Source organism: Hemicordylus capensis, chromosome 15 (assembly GCF_027244095.1).
Source record: "Hemicordylus capensis ecotype Gifberg chromosome 15, rHemCap1.1.pri, whole genome shotgun sequence".
Lineage (NCBI taxonomy): Eukaryota > Metazoa > Chordata > Lepidosauria > Squamata > Cordylidae > Hemicordylus > Hemicordylus capensis.
The window spans coordinates 4,819,924-4,839,905 of NC_069671.1; the positions used below are offsets into that span (position 1 = coordinate 4,819,924).

Genomic DNA, 19,982 nt, shown 5'->3' on the forward strand with positions numbered 1-19,982 from the left:
GCTCTGCATGCAGTAGGTTCTGGGTGCAAACTCCACTTGGTGCTGGGAAGGTCTCCTTTCTGAAACTCTGGAAACTGCTGCCATGCAGTGTACGGAGCTAGATGGACCAAGGGTCAGGCTCGGTAGAAGGCCCCTTCCTCTGTGGGCCCAGCATTTTGTCTGCTTCTGGGACTCACAAGTCAGGCTTCAAAGGCACTGCTTTCTCCTTGCTCTCCGTCTCCGTCATCAAGTATTAGGAGGCCCAGCGCTTCTGTCCGTAGAGGCTGTATTCAGCTACCATGACTAACAGCCATTATGAATACACCTAGCTTGTTCGAGCCAACTAGGCTCGCAGCCAAAGCCACACCTTGTGGCAATGAGTCCCACCAAATACACGTCATATTAAAAAAAGAAAAGTGCTTTCTTTTTTCAGCCCCAAACCTCCTGCTGACAAGCCTCGCATGCACTGTTCCCTCTAACAGGGATTCCCAGATGTTGTGGACTAAAACTCCCAGCATCCCCAGCTGCAATGGCCTTTGGCTGGGGATTGTGGGAGTTGTAGTCCACAACATCTGGGGATCCCTGTTAGAGAGAACACTGGGGCCATCCCTTACAGCACTCCTAGGCAGGACTCGAAAAGACCGAGGTTCCCAATCCTGGGTTCCCAGACGTCGTTGGACCACAACTCCCATCATCCTTTGCCCACGATAGGAGGGATAGGAATTGTAGTCCAGCAGCACCTGGAGACTTAAGGCTGGAGAGCCCGGCTCTAAGCCCTTGGAGAGCTGCTGCCTGCCTGAGTAGACGGTCTTGAGCTGGATGGCCCAAAGGTCTGACTCAGTCGGCAGACCTCCAATATTGCCCTTCACAGTGGCAACCTCTGCTCCCCATACCTTGGCATTTAGTCTCTCACACACACACCCCTCTTGCATTCTGGCAGGAATCGGAAGCGAATCCTGAGGACGTGGGACAGCAGGAGCCCAGGAGGCTGATGGAAGATAATCAGCACCGAACAATTGCCCGCCTGTCTTCTCTCTTCCATCCCCAGCCAGCGGCTTTCAGCTCCTGCCAAGACGATCCTTCCATATTTCAGCAAAAGCCAACCCAGGCCTTGCTTCCTAATCACCCTCAGCACTGTCCAACGTACAGGGGCAGCGGAAGCCCTGGTCACAAAGAAATGCTTCCACACCGCGGGCAACTGAGGGCTAGCAAGAGGCGGCAACTAGAAGCAAGAGAGTCGGGAATCGGCGGCAGCCCCGACGGCCCCTCTGCTTACGGGCTGGCATGAAGGAACCCTGGGAGAAGGCCAGAGCCACAGGCAAACTCCTTTGGCAAAGTCATCCAGAGCTGCTTGAGAGCGGCAGCGTCCCAAACACGGACGGCAAGCTTTCTCCGTGGCTTCAGCTTGCAAAGCGCGTCACAACGCTTTAATGTAGAAATGCGCAGGCAACCAAGTTCTCGACTCATTTCGAATCCAAATCGAATTCTGGAAATTCTTCCAAATCCGAATCAAATTTGAATCCGGTCTGAAAATTCAATTTGGATTTGAATCAAATTCGAATTGATTTGACCCTCTTTGGGCGCCCTTTTTAACCACTCGGGGGACCTGAATGATTTTTAAAAGGCGCCAAATGGCTCTCAAATTGGATCTGAATTGATTTTTGAAAAACTGATTTGAATTTGAATCGAATTGCTCTTTTAGGGGGTGATTTGATTCGAATTCGAATCACTCGAATCGCCCAGATTCAAACTGAATCGGTTCGAATCTATCAGAATCAGATTCTGATTCTGATTCTGTTCGAATCTATTTGCACATCCCTGCTTTAAGGCAGGGCATACATAGGACCATAGGAAGCTCTGCCTCATTTGTCAATTGGCCAAGAGTCAGGCCCTTGATCCATCTAGCTCAGTATTGTCTGCACTGACTGGCAGCAGCTCCTCCAAGGATTCAGACAGGAGCCTCTCCCAGCCCTACCTGGAGATGCTGCCAGGGATTGAACCTGGGTCCTTCTGTATGCAAAGCAGATGCGTGGTGTAGTGGTTAGAGTGCTGGACTAAGACCGGGGAGACCCGAGTTCAAATCCCCATTCAGCCATGAGACTTGCTGGGTGACTCTGGGCCAGTCACTTCTCTCTCAGCCTAGCCTACTTCACAGGGTTGTTGTGAAAGAGAAACTCAAGTATGTAGTACACCGCTCTGGGCTCCTTGGAGGAAGAGTGGGATATAAATGTAATAATAATAATGATGATGATGATGATGATGATGATGATGCTCCCCATCCCAAGTCACAACAGCCAAAGGGAGATGATGAGAGTTCTAGTCCAACAACAACCAGGACCTTAAGGTGGAAGACCCCTGCATTAATGCCTTATCAGGGGTGCCATTTAGAGAGGGCAGGATCCAGACCAGGAGTGGTTACACCGTAGCAGCAGCCTCTGCATCTCTGGCTACCGAGAAGTGTGATGGCATAACCACAGCACCTATGGGGCATTGTTGTTGTTTTTCATACAATGTGCAGCACAATCCTATTATTTATTTGGAAGCAAAGTCCCAACAACATATTCAGAGGACTACAAGCTTCGTCCTGAATACATCCAGGAGCAGGCCTTGCCACCGGAGAGCGTCCTATAGCCCCTGCTCCCGAAATGTCTTACAGCAAGGGTTCGGAACCTTGGGGCCCCCAGACGTTGTTGGACTACAACTCCCAGAATCCCCAGCTTTGGGCCATTGTGGCTGGGGGGTTATGGGAGTTGTAGTCCATCAACCTCTGGGACCCCAAGCAGTGCTTCCTCTAATAGGAACTCCCAGATGTTGTTGACTACAACTCCCAGAATCCCCAGCCAAAGGCCACTGCAGCTGGGGATGCTGGGAGTTGGAGTCAACAACGTATGGGAATCCTTGTTAGAGGACACACTGGCCCCAAGGTTCAGAATCTCGAAATGGCACTTTGTCTACATGGTAAATTAAAATAAGGCCAGAGAGCAAAACTTGGCCAAAACAACTCAACCAGCCCTGTGTCTGAGACAAGACTGGAACTCAAGCTGCTGTACGGCACTGCATGTTCAGAGGGAAATGACCCTGTCCTTTGGCTGGGGGTTATGGGAGTTGTAGTCAACAACGTCTGCCTCTGGGGATTCCTGTTAGAGGGAACACTGGACAGAAGAGAGGGGAGATGCCAGGAACGCGGCCACGGAGTTCACGAACGCAACCCGGGTTCAAATCTGATTCTGAAGCCACTTGAGCAGGATTTGGAGAGGAAAGGAAGCCAGTGCCAGGACTGGAGGAACGGCAGAAAGACAACTCCAAGAAGCTGCCAAGAAGTGGGTTAAACAGAAGGCCTCCTCTTTGTCCCCACCAGCTGCTATACTGCCCTTGACTAGGGAGGTTCTGGTTATCCCTTATAGCCAACAAGCGCTGCTAGACCTCTCCTCCAAATGGATTTGCCTACTCCAGGGCTTCTCAAACCTGAGTCCCCAGATGGCGTTGGACTACCACTCCCAACACCCCCAGCTACGACGGCCTTGGGTCACTTGAGGAAAGCTGTCCTCCAACAACATCTAGGGACCCAAGTCTGAGAAGCCCTAGACTAGTCCCTTTCCAAAGGGGGCCACACCAGTGACAATCGCCACCGGTGTCCCCTATAACTGGGATTCTCAGATGTTGCTGACGACAACTCCCAGAATCCCCAGCTGCAATGGCCTTTGGCTGGGGATTCTGGGAGTTGTAGTCAACAAAGATCTGGGAATCCCAGTTATAGGGAACCCTGATCCCCGCACCTTGTGGCAGTGAATCCCACAGGTTCAGTGCACACTCTTCAATGATGCATTCGCTTCGGTCAAGACACACCCCACTCCACAGTCCTCCCCCTGCCCTCCTGCCCCCACCCCAACACCCAAAAGGCCACCTCCTGCAACCCAGCAGGGGGGACGTTCAAATCCTCCAGGCTAACAACCCAAATAATAACTATTTAGCCCTGTTCACATCTGAAATGCAACACTCGTACAGAGCACTCAGGTACAAATCTGCACACGGGTACAGCGATTCACACGTTATGCTGAATGTGGGTAGAGCGGGACACTTCCTATCTGTACCCTGGTCCACTTTTAGAACAATCAACAAGTATACGGACATCCGCTCACATGCACCACATCATGTCTGAAGAGGGCTTCGGGACGGCAGCTTCCGCACACGCTCAGAGGCCTTCGCAGATCTTCTCTCGGTCATCCTGGCAACCACGCCATTCGCCGCATGTTACGGACCTCCCAGTGAGCTCGTGGTTTTGCCCAGGGGTGGCTCTTCTGCTGTTGTTCGGTTGCAACTTGCGTCACCGGCAACAGTTTGCCCATTAAATTGTCCAACAACCGCGATCAGCCAAAGCTGGGTCAGGGACTGGAGCGCAGCAGAAGGACCATCGGAACGAGTGTTCCCTCTCACAGGGATTCCTAGATGTTGTTGACTACAACTCCCAGCATCCCCAGCTGCAATGGCCTTTGGCTGGGGATCCTGGGAGTTGTAGTCAACAACATCTGGGAATCCCTGTTAGAGGAAACACTGAAGACAACCCTGTCCTGCCTTATAAGGTTGGCGTAGGAGTCACACAAATGAATTGCTCCAAACGCCTTCAAGTGCCATAGAGTAGTGGTTAAGAGTGTTGGACGAGGACCGGGGAGACCCGAGTTCAAATCACCACTCAGCCACGGAACTCACTGAGTGACTCTGGGCCGGTTGCTTCTCGCTCCCAGCCTAGCCTGCCTCGCAGGGTTGTTGTGAGGGCAAGCATGACCATGCACGCTGCTCTGGGCTCATCGGAGAAAAAGCTGGATAGAAGTGCAATAGATAGATGGGCTATAAATGTATGCGAATCCCCGATAAAACCAGTGACGGTGCCTTGGAGACAACACCCTCTGCTTTCAGTTCGGCTCACGAGGCCTAGTGACCTTCGTGGGGGAACCAAGGAGACAGACCGCTGCCTTGAAATATCCCTCCGCCCACCACGCAATCAGCACCACCGCATAGACTGAAACCCGCGGGCATCAATCTTCAAGGCATCTCTTGCCAAATGCATGCCGTCGCCAACGAGACCCACGGAAGACACGCCGGCAGATATCCAGTGCCCGGCTGAGCTGCCCGTCGCGCCCGACCCAATCCGAAGTGCCCCCTTTCCCTCCCTCCCTCCTGCCGGGGGCGAGCAAAATCCTTTCAAGGCCTGCAGCTCCCGGAGCACTACAAGACGTCTCCTGGCCGAGTGAAGAGTGCCCATTAAGCAACCGCGGCCATAAACAGACCGCCCGGCCTGCCGATATCTTGCTCACAGATACGGAACGTCTCTGGAAAGGCACTTAAGCTTCTCCCCGCTCCGAGGAGGGGGGGGAAGGGGCAGGGGTCAGCAAGCCGCAGGACTGCTTCCCAAAGGCACTTTCGTCCCTTCTCGGCTCCACTGACCGCTTGCACGTGCGAACGGGACGTCACAGATCTAACGCCGCGCCGGTGCTTTCAAGCCTGCTGCCCGTCCGCGGAGTCGGCTCGCAGGTTCAGAAGAGCCATCCAGCCTGTGGAAACCAAGCAGGCCACAAGCCGGGTGAAGCAGCCCGGCGTCATCGGGAGACCCCTTCCGTCAGCAGGGATATTTCTTTATTGGCGACATTGGTATCCGGCTCTTCCTCCAAGGAAGCCAGAGAAGTGTAGATGGTTCTGTTGATCCGCACAACCAGCCTGTGCAGTAGGCCAGGCTTCAAGAGGAGTGACTGGCCGAGAGTCACCCAGTGAGTTTCGTGGCTGGACAGGGATTTGAACTCGGCTCTCCCCAGTCCCGCTCCAACCACTGCACCACGCTGCCTCAATCTGGGGGCCTTTTTCTTGGGAAGGTCCAGAGCTCAATGACAGAGCACCTGCTTATAGCATAGATCGTCTCTGGACCCCATCCTGGCGTCTCCAGTTAAAGGGTCTTGGGTATTTGTCAGAGACCCAGGAGAGCTGCAGGAAAAACAGTACTGGCTTAGCCCAGAGAACCCCAGCCTTGGTCTCCAGATGTTTGTGGACTACAACTCCCATCATCCCCATCTAACAAATCTAATAGTCTGTAGGAAGCTGCCTTCTACGGAGTGAGACCATGGGTCCATCCAACTCAGGATTGTCTACCCAGACTGGCAGCGGCTTCTCCAAGGTTGCAGGCAGGAGTCTCTCTCAGCCCTGTCTTCGAGATGCTGCCAGGGAGGGAACTTGGGACTTCTTGCATGCAAGCAGGCAGGTGCTCTTCACAGAGCAGCACCATGCCCTGAAGGGAACATCTTACAATGTTCACACATCTCCCATTCAGATGCAAACCAGGGCAGACCCTGCTTAGCAAAGGGGACAAGTCATGCTTGCTGCCAGAAGATCAGCTCTCCTCCCCAGTGACCAAATCTAACAGTATGAAGACTGTTACATAGAAACATAGGATGCTGCCTTCTACTGAGTCAGACCATTGGTCCACCTAAATCCAGATTGTCTACCCAGACTGGCAGCGGCTTCTCCAAGATTACAGGCAGGAGTCTCTCTCGGCCCTGTCTTGGAGATGCTGCCAGGGAGGGGACTTGGAACCTTCTGCTCTTCCCAGAGCGGCCCCATCCCCTAAGGGAAATATCTGACGGTGCTCACATGTAGTCTCCCATGCAGATGCAAACCAGGGCAGACCCTGCTTAGCAAAGGGGGGGCCATGCATGCTTGCTGCCACAAGACCAGCTCTCCTCCTGTCCAGCTTCACATGTTCCTGTCACATCAAGGCTGAGAAAAGCACGGACATCCTGTGGCCTACTTCTACCCCCACGACGTTCTGCAAAGCCCTCCTCTTCAAGCACTACACCAGTGGTCTTCACTCTTTTTCAAGTGGCGGGGCCCACTCTGGCAAGGAGCCTTCCACGCAGGAGCCACTCCCGACTGGGCCGGCCTCCGCACCGTGCCGTGCCGTGCTTTCCTCAGCGTTGGGAGGGCCACTGAAGAGAGATGGAACCTTCCCTTAAGTGCTCTGTGGGAAGGACGACATTTCCCAGCAGTCCGTGCAGGCCTCCCAAGATGGCGCCGGGGCTCAAGAGGGCTCCGTTTCCCCCCAGGACTGGGCAAAGGGCAGCACTGCACAGTGGGGATGGCCGCCTCCACATGGGGCCAGGGGAGAGGGTTTGGAGTCAGTCAAAGCTTCACACAGGCCCAATAGACAGTTGGTCAGGAGGCAGCGTTCCCTCTAACAGGGATTCTCAGATGTTGTGGACTACAACTCCCAGAATCCCCAGCGGCAAAGGCTTTGGCTTGGGGATTGTGGGAGTTGTAGTCAACAACATCTGGGAATCCCTGCGAGAGGGAACACTGTGGGGGCCAAACGTCGGGTTGACGCGGGCCACTACTCACTCCCAGGCCAGTTGAAGACCAGTGCATGAAAGGAATGCATGAAACAGGAACCTAGGAAGCTGCTACATACAGAGTCCGGCCATTGGCCCGTCTAGCTCAGGATTGTCTTCACAGACTGGCAGCAGCTTCTGCAAGGTTGCCGGCAGGAATCTCTCTCAGCCCTGTCTTGGAGGACACTGCCAGGAAGGGGACTGGGGACCTTCTGCTCTTCCCAGAGCGGCCCCATCCCCAGAGGGGAATATGTTACAGAGCTCACACGTCTCCCATTCAAATGCAAACCAGGGTGGCTCCTATTTAGCAAAGGGGACAAGTCATGCTTGCTACCACAAGACCAGCTCCTCCTCCTGGACCCCAAGACATGCACCTCAAAGGGAGCCTTTCCATTTAAGAAGGGTCAAACCAGGCCAAAGTAAACCACACTAAAGTGGCAGGCAGTCAAAGACAGTCCTCAGAGGCTCTTGTGAAACCTCCTCTCCCTGGACATTCACCAGTGTTCTAGCCCGGGAGCGATTTCAGATGTTCCTGGGCAAGTGTCACCGGACACACACACACCAAGACGACTTCGGCATGTAGCTGGTGGCTCTTCCAGACACCGCCGAAGAGGACCTAAAAGCAGGCCTGCTGGATCAGGCCAAGGCCCCTCCAGCCCAGCAGCCTACCTCCCAAACTGGCCAGCCAGGGGCCCTCAGGAAACCTGCAAGTGATGAGAGAAACTGGGCAACTGCCCCTTCCTTGGTGATCCCCGGCACCTGGCATTCAAGGGCATGCAACCTCTGATCCGGATGGAATCGGATCGCTTCCACGGCTGGTAGCCGTCGATAGCTCTATTCTCCCTGAATTTTGTGCAGGTGAACATACGTAGAGAGTAGCTGTGTCTGGGCAAAGTCCTACTGGAGTATTACGAAGACCCCGGCCAATCGCCTACCAGGAGACACAGCAACAGCCCTGAAAAGCATTTCCTCACAAGCATCGTGACCTTTCATTGGGCAGGCCTGAGAAGTTTCAAGGGCCGTTTCGATCGGGATTCAGCGGGCACGATTCGATATTTTCATGAGGGCTGATGTTCCACAGGTCTCAACGGACCGCTAGTCCCAACTGCTGTTTATGGCCCCATGCCTTCGGGATGACAGCAAGTTAGGAAAACGCCATAAGGAACAAAGAAATAGGCATATTAAACCAGGAACTCCACAGGAGCCAACTTAGGTTGTAAATCCACATCCTAAGTTTTCAAGCAAATTTTAAAAATGGTTGGCGGGGAAGCGGAAAATTGGGACTGCTGGGTGGCGGGGTGGGATCGAGGCAGCCGGATCCCGGCCGCGGGACGTTCTCCTGCGCAAGCGCCCTTGAAACGAACTCTCCTGCGGCTCCCATTCATTTCAACGGGGCTCGGGCAGGAGAACTTCCTCCCGGATCGCGCGCCGGGTCCATCGGCAAGTGCCGGAGACACCACCTGCATTTCGGACCCCAGGCACCCCGATATCTTGGGCTGGTGGCCACGGGGTGGGCGAGGAGACCAATTTCAGCTCCAGACAAAGAGAAGCCGGCTTTCCCCTCGGCCCAAATTGCCTCCACTTCCTTCTCTCCCCCCCCACCCCCCAATCCGGCAATCCAGACGCATCAGGGGATTTCAATCGCCAGCCAGCCCCTCCCCGCTCTGTATAGCATGAGACCCCTTCTGTTCTCCCCGCGGTTCACTTAACCCCTCCCCCACCCCGTCCTCGCAGGGGAGGCCCACGGCGTGGTTTTCAAAAAGAGACAAGAGATAAAGGGGAAACTGGGCGAGGAGGGGGCGGGCGGGCGTCCGGAGACCGCATGTCCTTCATTTCTCTCCAGTGTCCCCCAGAAACACTCCCAGGATTAAGAGAGCCACCATGGGCATAAACCTCTCATTCCTTTTCAAAGGCTGGGGTGGGGGTGACCTTGCTCCCAGAGAGATCCTAGACGGTGGGAGCCAATCAGGCACTCTAGCAAAGTTTAGTGGCGGGGGGCGGGGGGGGGGGGTCGGAATCCAGCCAGCCCTACAGGGGCAAAAACTAAAAAGGTATAAATCACAAGGGAGATTTTTCCATTTTAGCAGCCAGATCCTAGGATTGTTTACCCCGAAGTCGCCAGAGCAAGCCGGGTTGCCTCTCAGGCCAAAGATTTAGACAACTACAGCCTTACTTCTGAGTAAACATGCGTAGGGGTTGTGCCACGAGGCCCAGGCCATTCTAGGCTCTGCCCCTAGTACATGAGTTTAAGATTGCAGCATTAGCGCTCAGTCATCTGCATGTTTACTCTGAACTCCGTCCCCGCTATCTTCAGTGGGTCTTACTCGCAAGAAAGCAGGCAGAAGACAGCAGTCTCCACCGCCTGTATCCAAAACCACCGCACCTTTCACACAATAAACGAGGCACACGCTTTGTTAGCGTCAGATGCAGACATATTAACACAGCAACTTGACTCTTAAAAAGCAGAAAAGCTTCACAGCACTAAATTTAAAAACAAACAAACCATGCATTGTGCACAACTTTCAGAATAAGTGGGGCAGGTTGTTTGTTTGTTTGTTTGTTTGCTTGCTTGCTTGCTTGCTTGCTTGCTTGCTTGCTTAAAAAAACCCAAAGGCATCTGTGTTCGAAAAGGCTGGAATGAGTTTAATTACAGCTTCCTATGAGGACAGAAGAGAAGATCCTGTCCTCATCAAAGGCAACGATCCGCAGAGTTAAACAACAACGGATCTGACTTTCAAGCAACTCCCACAAGGAGAAGGTCTCACTTAGGTTCCTTCCGTTCACCTTAGGAGCCTGAATCTGAAACTGACTTCAGTTATACCCAATAGAGCAGAAGCCGCCAGGAGTTTCTCTTGCACAAACCCCATTTCAGCAACTGAGAACAACCCTTCTGAGCAAGTCCCGTGGAACTGAATGGACACTCCCATTCATCTCAATGCACAAGAAAATTTCCCAGTTGGCCATTTCATTCATTCATTCTGCAGATCAGGGGTTCTGCACCCTGGTCCCCAGATGCCGTTGGTCTACAACTCCCATCATCCTTGGCCATCAGCCACCGTGGCAGGCGATGATGGGAGTTGTAGTCCAGGCACGTCTGGGGACCCAAGAATTGGAACTCCTGCTCTGGAGCTTTAAAAACAAAAAAAACTCCCCTTGCTTGGACATCAATGACATCTACCCACTGAGACACATACCCTGATTCACACACAAAAGCACCTGGCCAGCAAAACAAGAAGAGATTCCCGGCAGGTCTGCAAATTCAGTTCTTGCTCCAGTCATGGCTTAGGCTGCCAGATCGGAGGGAAAGATTCAACTAGTTTTAGTGCCTTCCCCAATCGCATTATGGGAGGGGGGGTTCCGATTGGGGTTTATCTGGGTTTCCACTTGAGGCTCTAAAATGATGAGTTGGCCATCAGTTGGATCAGCTTCAGTTGCCTCATTAGTATGGTACGCCCGCTGTACGGTGGGAAGATGAACAGGCCAGCCCTTTTGGTTGTTAATGACCTCTGTATTCCTCCATTCATTGTGGAACCCTTGCTTCCAGGCCTGTTAAGCAGGGCAGTGTTTCCACCCATCCTTGAGTGCAAGGCATGTTGCTTGCTAGCCATGCAAATAGGGCTGAGGGGCAGTTGGAGATTGGTGCAATCGCCTCTGAGGCCAGAAATGCACAGATGGCTCCATAAAATTGTTTATGCTGTCCCTAGAGGTGGGGGGCATTTGGGAAAGCTCTCTTCCAGGTGGGAGGTTGCCCAATATAAATTAATACCTTCCTCTTGACTTTCTGACCAAAGCCTATAAATGCCAGCAAAGAGAGGCAGGAGTGAAAGGTAAGCACCAGACTCGCAAGAGATACGTGTCTGGCATGAAATAAGCTTCCAGTTTTATAAAATCATTTTGAAACCCAAAACGATGGCTTGCGTGGACCCCCTTAGAGCTTGAAGGGTAGCCCTGGGCATTCCTGAGAGGGAGAATCACATCTGGACAGACACCTGTTGATTAACCAAAGAGTCCCTGTTCAAAACAGACTCTCAGACCATCACTGCTAGAGCAACCATTCTTTCTGGAACACGAAATGAGTCCAAAGAACCCTGGGACATCTGAAGCATGCCTCTGAGCACATACCGCGTGCCTCTGCTGAAAAGCCACGGAAGATCCTAGGGTCTGGGGTTACAGAGGAGAACTTGAGGGGATTGGGGGAGGGATTCCACACCGGCAAATGTCCCAAAGAGCTCTTTTCCTTAACAATACGTTTGGGTACATTGCAGAGGGAAAGGGTCCCAACGGTTTTCAGGCAAAGCCCCAACTTCCGGCCAAGGTGAAAAATCCGAACGAAAAATCCGAGTCAAGCCCCTGCCATCTCTTCCTAATAGCCGCTCAAGAGTGGGATACACGAGGCCGAGGCCTATCCGAGGGCCGAGAGATGAGGCCTAGCATCTCCCAAGATGGTTCCTATCTGGCCCAAGCTGCTCCGATGATGCCACATTTCCTCCCAAGGCATGAGGGGCCCCTCCCCTGAAAAACCACTCCATCCTTCAAATATCCACCAGCAGAACCCCTGCCTCCACCCACCCACCCCCCCACCCACCCCCACCCAACTCTCCAGTTCCCAGCTCAACATTTCCCCAAAAGCCGCTTTGCAAAGACAGCCCCGAGAAAGTTTAGAGAAATCACCGCTCCGGAACCGAGAGCAACTCATCCGTCAGGGCCAAGCAGCCCGTTTCCAAGTGGATCACCAGAGTGGATCAATAGCCGATGAAGCCCCGACAACTGGCCGGCACTTCCCGAGAGACCACCGGCCACCCCTTTGCCTTCCACCGAGAAGCAGACTCACCGTCTTGGAGTCCAGCTCATGCCTGGATTGGGCCAGCACTTTGTCCACACCGGCTTGGTCCATGAAGGTGACAAATCCGAAGCCCCTGTGGGCCCCCCAGAGAGGAGACGAGAGGGGCAGGGAGAAGGCACGGGGGGGGGGGGAGAGAGAGAGAATGGGTTAGGCGGCTGCCGGGAAGGCTGAAACCCCAGGAAGAAGGTGCTGGCGGCATCTCACCTCGATCGCTTTGTCAGTGGGTCCCGCATAACCAGGCACTCCTTCACCTCACCAAACTGGCAGAAATACTCCCGTAAGCCTTCTGCAAGCACAAGACAAGGGCACCCGTGGGTCCTCAGGCAGGTGGTGGTGGTGGCACCCACGCCGCCCCCATCCTTCCCTCCCTCCCTCCCTCTGCAAAGCCTTGTGGGGGGGAGGGAGAGGGGAGGTGTGAGAGTGGGGGGGGAGGATCCTTCGACCTCTGCTGGCAAACACTGGAGTAGATCCTACAGCACTCCCTGCTGTGGGGGGGGGGGGAGATACATTCCCATAAAGATCTGCTGAGAGCAGACCTCCCCCCCCCAACAAAAAATAAAAACCCACCCGAGCGAGTAGGAAGGAACAACAGCTTCCCCAAAGCAGATCACAAAGACCCACATGGGGGGGGTTCGCAGCCCCCCCTCCGGCGCCCCCGCGCGCGAGGCTCCCACCCAAGCCAAGCAGCGGGAGGAGGAGGAGGAGTTGGGAAAGTTTGGGCTGCAGGTGCCGCTTGGCCAGAACCGAACCCGGCCGACGGGGGGACCCGGCCGCCGCCGCCGCCTCCCCGCTTTCTCGCCCCGCTCACCTTGCGTGGTCTGCCAGCTCAGTCCCCCGATGAACATTTTGCTAGGAAGGAGAAGAAGACACAAAACAAAACGCGCGTGAAAAAAAGAGAAGGCGATCGATCCTAACCCTCGATCTGCCGAGAAAGGAGAGCAGCGGAGGAGGAGGAGGCGAGGAGGTGGCCAGGGCGCAGCAGGCAGGGCCGGGGGCGCAGCGAGGGAGGCTGGGGGCGCGGGGCGAGAGGGGGAAAGGCGCCGTGTGCGGCCCCGGAGCGCTCGGAATGCCCGATCGGGGGCGGAGGAAGCGGGCGAGGGCCCCCCGGGATGAGGCGGCGGGGACAGGCGGCCCGGCTCGGCGCGCAGGCGGCGCTGGAGAGGAGGAGGAGGAGGAGGAGGCGGCGAAGAGGAGCCCGGCGCGGGGATCGGCCATGTTGGCGGCGGTTCCCCCCCAGCCAGCCAGCCAGAAGCTGCCGGGCATCGCGGGGAGGCGGGGACCTTGCCGGCTCCCGAACCGGAGCTGGGCGGGCAGGCGAGCCAGCGGGGACCGGGCGGGCCGAGTACCAGGGATCGTGGGGAGAGTCCGGGGAGGCGAGGCCGGGCTGGCTGGCTTCTGTCTCCATTCGGACCTCTTCTCCCTGCGAGGAGCAGAGCCACACTCCCGGGGCAGCTGAGCGTTGGAAAAGGGGCCGGACGGCCAGGCCATGCTGCCCCCTCCCCCGACCCCTCTCAGCCAGGCGGGGAGGAGGAGGAGGGGAGAGGAGGGAGGAGGAGGAGGAGGAGGTGGCGGCGGCAGCAGCGGGGGGAGGGCCGGGCCCGGCGGGGACAACCTGCCCGGCTCCTCCCACCCCCGGCAGGCGGGCGGCCGGCGTGAGCATAAAAGGCGGCCTGCCGGCGAGCGCGCCACCGGGGCTGCCTGGCTGCCGCTGCGCGGGAGACCCTCGGAGGCAACGAGGCCAGGCACCGACCCGGCGCCGGCGTGGCCTGCCGGCCCAAGGGCGCCTCCTCGCCGTCTCCCGACGCTCCCGGGGCCAGCAGCCTCGGCTGCTCTCGCGGCGCGCCGGGAAACAAAGGGGGCCGCCTGGAGCGGCTGGCGAGGGGCCCTCGGCCGAGGAGCCCTGCCGGGCGCGGGGCGCGCAGGCTGCAGCTCAGGCCCCGGCAGCACCTCGGGGCGGCGGCGGCGGCGGAGGAGGAGGAGGAGAGCCTCCTGCGGTGGCGGCGGCCGGGCAGCCGAGAAGAAGGCGGCGGACAGGCGCGCGCTCGGCCGCCCCGCGGCTGCCGGGGAGCGCCTCGCCTCTCCAGAAGCGCTCCTGGGGCCGCCGCCCGCGCCTTGCGCTCTACCTGCTCAAGGAGGCCTCCATAGTCAGGGGCGCGGCGACGCGGCAGCGGCGGGCCTCCCTGCTCCTGCTCCTCCTGGGCCCACCACCTGGCACCTCATGGCTGCTGCTGCTGCTGCTGCCCACTGACTGGTCCCAGGCTGGCAGGGAGCGCCTGCGCTCGCAAGGGTTAACAGCCACCCAACCGGCAACAATAAGCCCGCATGTGACATGGCGGAGCGTCGCCCGCCCCAGGGGGAACCGGCACGCTGGGAGCGGGGGGGGGGCTCTTTAAACATGATCATGGCCCCGCGCGCGCGCCCCCCCCTCCGCGCCCCCTTCCCGGCAGCCTGACACAGCAGCTGCGCCCCCCTCCCTCCTCTGGCTCTGCTTCCCCACGAAGCCTCTCTCTCTCTCTCCGGAGAGGCCTGCGCCATCCCCAGCCCAGGCTGTGTGGAGTGCGGGCCCAGAGGTGGGCCTGAGCACTGGGGGGGGCGGCGGCGGCGGCGGGGGGGATCATGCCCGGGAGCGTCAAGGCAGGGAGCGGGCGGTGCCCATGACTGGCGACGGGTGGCCCGCGGGAGTTCTGCACAAGCATTCATGGCGCGCGGCGGGGAGACACTTGGCCCCCCTGCGATGCTCCCGTAAGGGGCAGCAGCCGAGCAGGCGGTGGTTATAGAGGCGGGAAGCGACTGAGTCTGACCTTGGCTCCTTCTCCACACTGACTGGCGGCCGCACCTGCCTGGAGATGCTGCCAGGCCCTCCTGCACGCCAAGCAGATGCGCTTCCGCAGAACTGCGCCCCGTCCCCAAGATCCGACCCGTGGTGGAGCACAGTCTCTCTGCCATGGGCACAAGTGAGGAGAGCTGGCCTGGTGGCCCCCAGCATGAACGCCCCCCTTTGCTAAGCAGGGTCCGTCCTGGTTTGCATTTGGATGGGAGGCGATGTGTGTGAGCACTGGAAGAGACTCCCCGTAGGGGATGGGTTGGGGCCGCTCTGGGAGGAGCACCTGCCTGCTTGCATGCGGAAGCTTCCAAGTCCCCTCCCTGGCAGCATCTCCAAGAGAGGGCTGAGAGAGACCCCAGCCTGCAGCCTTGGAGAAGCCGCTGCCAGTCTGGGCAGGCAATACTGAGCTAGGTGGACCAATGGTCTGACTCAGTATGTGGCAGCTTCCTATGTCCCTATGCCCTGCACAAGCCCTACCCAAGCAAACGGTAACACTGCTTGGGACAAGCCTAATATTCTCCTGCTCTCCTCGACTGAAGCCAAACCAAGGAGGGCATGAGACTCAGGGGTCATAGAGTGCCCGCTTGGCACACTGGCGGTCTTCGGTTTAGTCCTGAGGTTCATCTCCACGTTAGGACCATGAAAGATTCCCCGCTCCACAGTCTGGATGGTCAGTGTAGGCAATACTGAGCTAGTTGGACCTGATGTGCGATATGTTCATGGTAGAGCTTGAGATACTGCCGTTTCAGGCTGCAGGTGGGCCTTGGGTATGGTCCACACAATGGAATCTCTCCATGCCCATAGAGAGCTAACATAACAGGGGGAAGAGTCCTTGTTCAGCCCTGGTACGCTGCTGTTTGACATGCAGGGAGGCAGGGGTTTGTTGTTGTTTTGCCATTTCCCCTCTGGAACTCTCTGAGACGTGATGTATCTGCTTGTACAGCAAAGGGCGTTGAAAGAGGAATTCATCTCGGGGATGTGGCTGCCAGTAGCCTCTGCCTCTGGGGGTTTTTTCCGCCATTCTTTGTCATTCTTCCCGGAATGATCCTTTCGGTCCGGTGCTCCTGGTCAGTTTCCATCACATGGGAGGCTGGGCAAGCACACTGCCTTGGAGATCAGCCTGTGTCCTGGCCAACGCCAAGTGAGCAAGTCCTTTTTCAGAAGCGTGCAGGAGCATGGCCGGAAGCGCCTGCCGGCCCACTGGCATGCCCTTCTGCAAGAGCCACTGCCCTTCGCGTCTTCCATGCTTGTCACAGCCTTAAAGAAGAGCCTGGATTGGATCTCAGCTTTGTTGATTCACTCTCCAGACTTCCAGTCAGGAAAGAAAGCGAGGCAGGTCCTGCTGCACAAGGTCCTACTTGACACATCTCATAGGAACTGAGGAAGCTGCCATATACTGAGTCAGACCCTTGGTCTATCTAGCTCAGTATTGTCTTCACAGACTGGCAGCGGCTTCTCCAAGGTTGCAGGCAGCAGGAGTCTCTCTCAGCCCTATCTTGGAGATGCTGCCAGGGAGGGAACTTGGAGCCTAGATGCCATTCCCAGAGCAGCCCCATCCCCTAAGGGGAATCTCTTGCAGTGCTCACACTTCTAGTCTCCCTTTCATATGCAACCAGGGCAGACCCCGCTTAGCTAAGGGGACAAGTCATGCTTGCTACCACCAGACCAGCTCTCCTAAGACCAGCTCTCCTCATTCCTGGCAACAGGGTGGTGGGCCACGGGGTAGACCCCCACTCCCGGCTCTTCAGGTCCCACTTTGGAGTTAAGGGGCTGAGTTTATGCTTATTCATTTATAGTTCCAGTGTCTGCCTCCTTTTGGTCCACAGAGGCACATCTGCGCACATCAGTGAACACCCATGTATTTTGTAATGTGGGCAAGATGCATTATGCACGCATACGTCAGGAAACAGCTCTTGCTTTCCCCCCTGTGTCTTTTTAAATTTTAATTTAATTTTTAATTTTTATATCCTGCTCTTCCTCGAAGGAGCCCAGAGCAGTGTACTACATACTTGAGTTTCTCTTTCACAACAACCCTGTGAAGTAGGTTAGGCGGAGAGAGAAGTGACTGGCCCAGAGTCACCCAGCTAGTTTTATGGCTGAGTGGGGATTTGAACTCGGGTCTCCCCGGTCCTAGTCCAGAACTCTAACCACTACACCATGCTGGCTCCCTTGAGATTACTCTTGAGATTAGAGTAGCCACCGGAACTGAAAAGGGAAGAGGGTAACCCATTTGAGGAGTTGTAAGAGAAGCATGGAAATTTTCAATTTAGCGAGTATTTCAGGGAGAGGGGATCGCACATCCCCAAAGCAGCCAGTTTGAAGTTAAAAACTGAACTTCTGCTGTGTGTTTTTATTGCTGCCTACTCATTGTAATACTGCTGTTTTGCTGAAAAACATAAAACTCCTTTGATATTTTTACAAGTGGGGTATACCTGAATGTAACAAAGTGAGTTGGGGTTTTCTCCTCTAGCTAAATATCTGGGGCATTTTGAGGGACATCTTGATAAGACCAGCAGCCTTTCTCTGCGGTTTTGTAGAATCCTAAATGTGACAGGGATAAAATTTCTCCAGCTTTGCCTCCTTTGTATCTGAGAATAAGCCGGGTGCAGGGAGTTGCTTATTATCCCGAAGTAGCAAATGATTTTCAACATCTAGTCATAACCAAGAAAGCTAAACAGAGCCTCCATGTTTAAAGGCAGCATATCTCAATATCAGACACAAATTACAGGAAAAGCCTATTGCATTCATGTCCTGCTGGGGGGGGGCTTCCTGGGGGCACCTGATAGCCACTGTTGGGAACACGTAACGGGACAAGTTGGCTCTTTGATCTGCTTGATCCACCCTGAAGCAGCAAGCTCTGAAACCCTGAAACTGTTTGCACATGATCACTTATCTGGGGATGAAAGGGGAGGATACCCTGAGACCCCGGATGTTGCCAGGAGTTGCTAACAGCCTGTCAACAACTTCCAATTTGACCCTTGGACAAATACACATATTAGAGTTGAGTTAAGGGGTTGTTTTCATGGGGGGGTCATCTGATTTTGCAAGCCAAACCTCCCAATGGTTTTATTTGATAGATGTCCAATATGGGTCTGGTTTGTTTCTTAAGGTGATTTGCGCCCGGGTCTCTGTTCAGCCCAGCTCAGCGTGGAGTTTCTGCCCTTAGATGATGGCTCTTCTTTGTATTTCTTCTTAGATGGGGAGCCCCTTTGCACAGGGAACCATCTTCAGGTCCTCTGAGGGCACACATATGGGGAATTACCTCTGCAGAGTGGTCCAAGTGCGGATCTTACATTTAGAAAGATTTACAAGGGGTGGATCTTTCATTTAGCGCGGGGGGGGGGGGGCAACTGGCCCTATCCGTCCCCAGCAAATTATGCCTCCAATGGCTGTTGCTAGAGGAGAACTGGTCTTGTGGCAGCAAGCATGACTTGTCCCCTTAGCTAAGCAGGGTCCACCCTGGTCGCATAAGAATGGGAGACTTGATGTGTGAGCACTGCAAGATATTCCCCTTCTTAGGGGATGGAGCCGCTCTGGGAAGAGCAGAAGGTTTCAAGTTCCCTCCCTGGCAGCATCTCCAAGATAGGGCTGAGAGAGACTCCTGCTTGCAACCTTGGAGAAGCCGCTGCCAGTCTGTGAAGACAATACTGAGCTAGATAGACCAATGGTCTGACTCAGTATACGGCAGCTTCCTATGTCCCTATGTAACTGTTATTCTGTTATTCAGAGGCTGTTATTCAGCTTCTGGACATGGAGATGCCCCGTAAGCCACTCGAACAGCCCATCACAGACCACGGATTTGTCTAATCCCCTTTTCAAAGGCATCTAAGCCTGTGGCTATCACCACATCTTGTGGCCGGGAGTCCCACAGATCCATTTTGCACTGCATGAAGAAGTCTGGTCTTTTGTCTGCCCAGAACGTACTGCCCACCCATTGCTTGGGATGACCCAAAGCTTAGTGTTATGGGAGTTGGAAGGGAAATGTCTCTCGCTCGCCCCCACGCCATGTTGCCTTTGAAACACATCACCCGGCCTCGGGGAAGGGCCCACCCTGGCATCCAGTCCCCAAGCAGCAGCCTGCTCAGCGCCCTCCAGCAGGGCTGGCTCAAAAGGCTCAGACCACATCCAGCCTCTAGGCCAGAAATACATGCCCCCAATCTCCTTAAGCAGCTCAGACAGCCCGCCCTGTTTCCGAGGGGCTTTGTCAAGGTATTTGCTTTATACCAGCCACCTGACAGATCAATCTCCCTCTCCTAATCGAGATGGACGCCCAGGCCTCACCAAGAAGAGAAAATCCTCCTTGGGAAGCCCATTTGGAAATAGCTTCCAGTGGATCGTCCCCTCTTTGCTTTAATAGGATGAGCAGGCATAGTTCAAGTGAGGAACGGGGCTACTTAGAACCGTCGTCCCTAGCGTTGGGCCCCCCCCCGGGACTACAGCCCCCATCGCCCCCTGCCACAACAGCCATCCGGCTGATGGGAGTTGTGGTCCAACATCCGGGGACCCAAAGTTGGGGGCCTGCAGAGAAAGATGCTCCAAGGTACCCTCAATGTTTTGCTTCCCTCTTGCTCGGGACCAGTGAGCTGCATGCGGCAGCTTAGCACCTAAGAGCATCCATAGGAACGTAGGAAGCTGCCATATACTGAGTCAGACCCTTGGTCCATCTAGCTCAGCGTTGTCTTCACAGACTGGCAGCGGCTTCTCCAAGGTTGCGGGCAGGAATCTCAGTCTCAGCCCGATCTTGGAGAAGCTGCCAAGGAGGGAACTTGGAACCTAGATGCTCTTCCCAGAGTGGCTCCATCCCCTAAGCAGAATGTCCCAGTGCTCACACTTCTGGTCTCCCATTCATATGCAACCAGGGCAGACCCTGCTTAGCTGAGGGGACCAGTCATGCTTGTGACCACAAGACCATGGCTGAGTTGCCCTAGATCAATAAAGGTTCCTGACTCCCAGGCTAGGAGGCGGT

General features: G+C 55.6%; 1 protein-coding gene across 6 annotated transcripts in view; it reads right to left on the bottom strand.

Annotated features, from left to right (window-relative positions):
• Positions 1 to 14,531, bottom strand: part of MSI1 (musashi RNA binding protein 1) — a 57,434-nt gene extending 42,903 nt beyond the window's left edge. For 2 of the 6 annotated variants that reach the window (XM_053279857.1, XM_053279854.1), the window contains exons 1-4: positions 13,539 to 13,790; positions 13,001 to 13,041; positions 12,397 to 12,478; positions 12,181 to 12,265 (exon numbers count right to left, since the gene is read on the bottom strand). In XM_053279857.1, the coding sequence (XP_053135832.1) occupies positions 12,181 to 12,265; positions 12,397 to 12,478; positions 13,001 to 13,041; positions 13,539 to 13,597 (267 nt within the window). In that variant the 5' untranslated portion in view covers positions 13,598 to 13,790. Of the gene's footprint in view, positions 1 to 12,180; positions 12,266 to 12,396; positions 12,479 to 13,000; positions 13,042 to 13,538; positions 13,799 to 14,315 lie in introns of those variants that run through there. The other 4 variants (XM_053279858.1, XM_053279853.1, XM_053279856.1 and 1 more) reach the window with 4 other exon arrangements.
• Between the last annotated feature and the right edge of the window lie 5,451 nt (positions 14,532 to 19,982).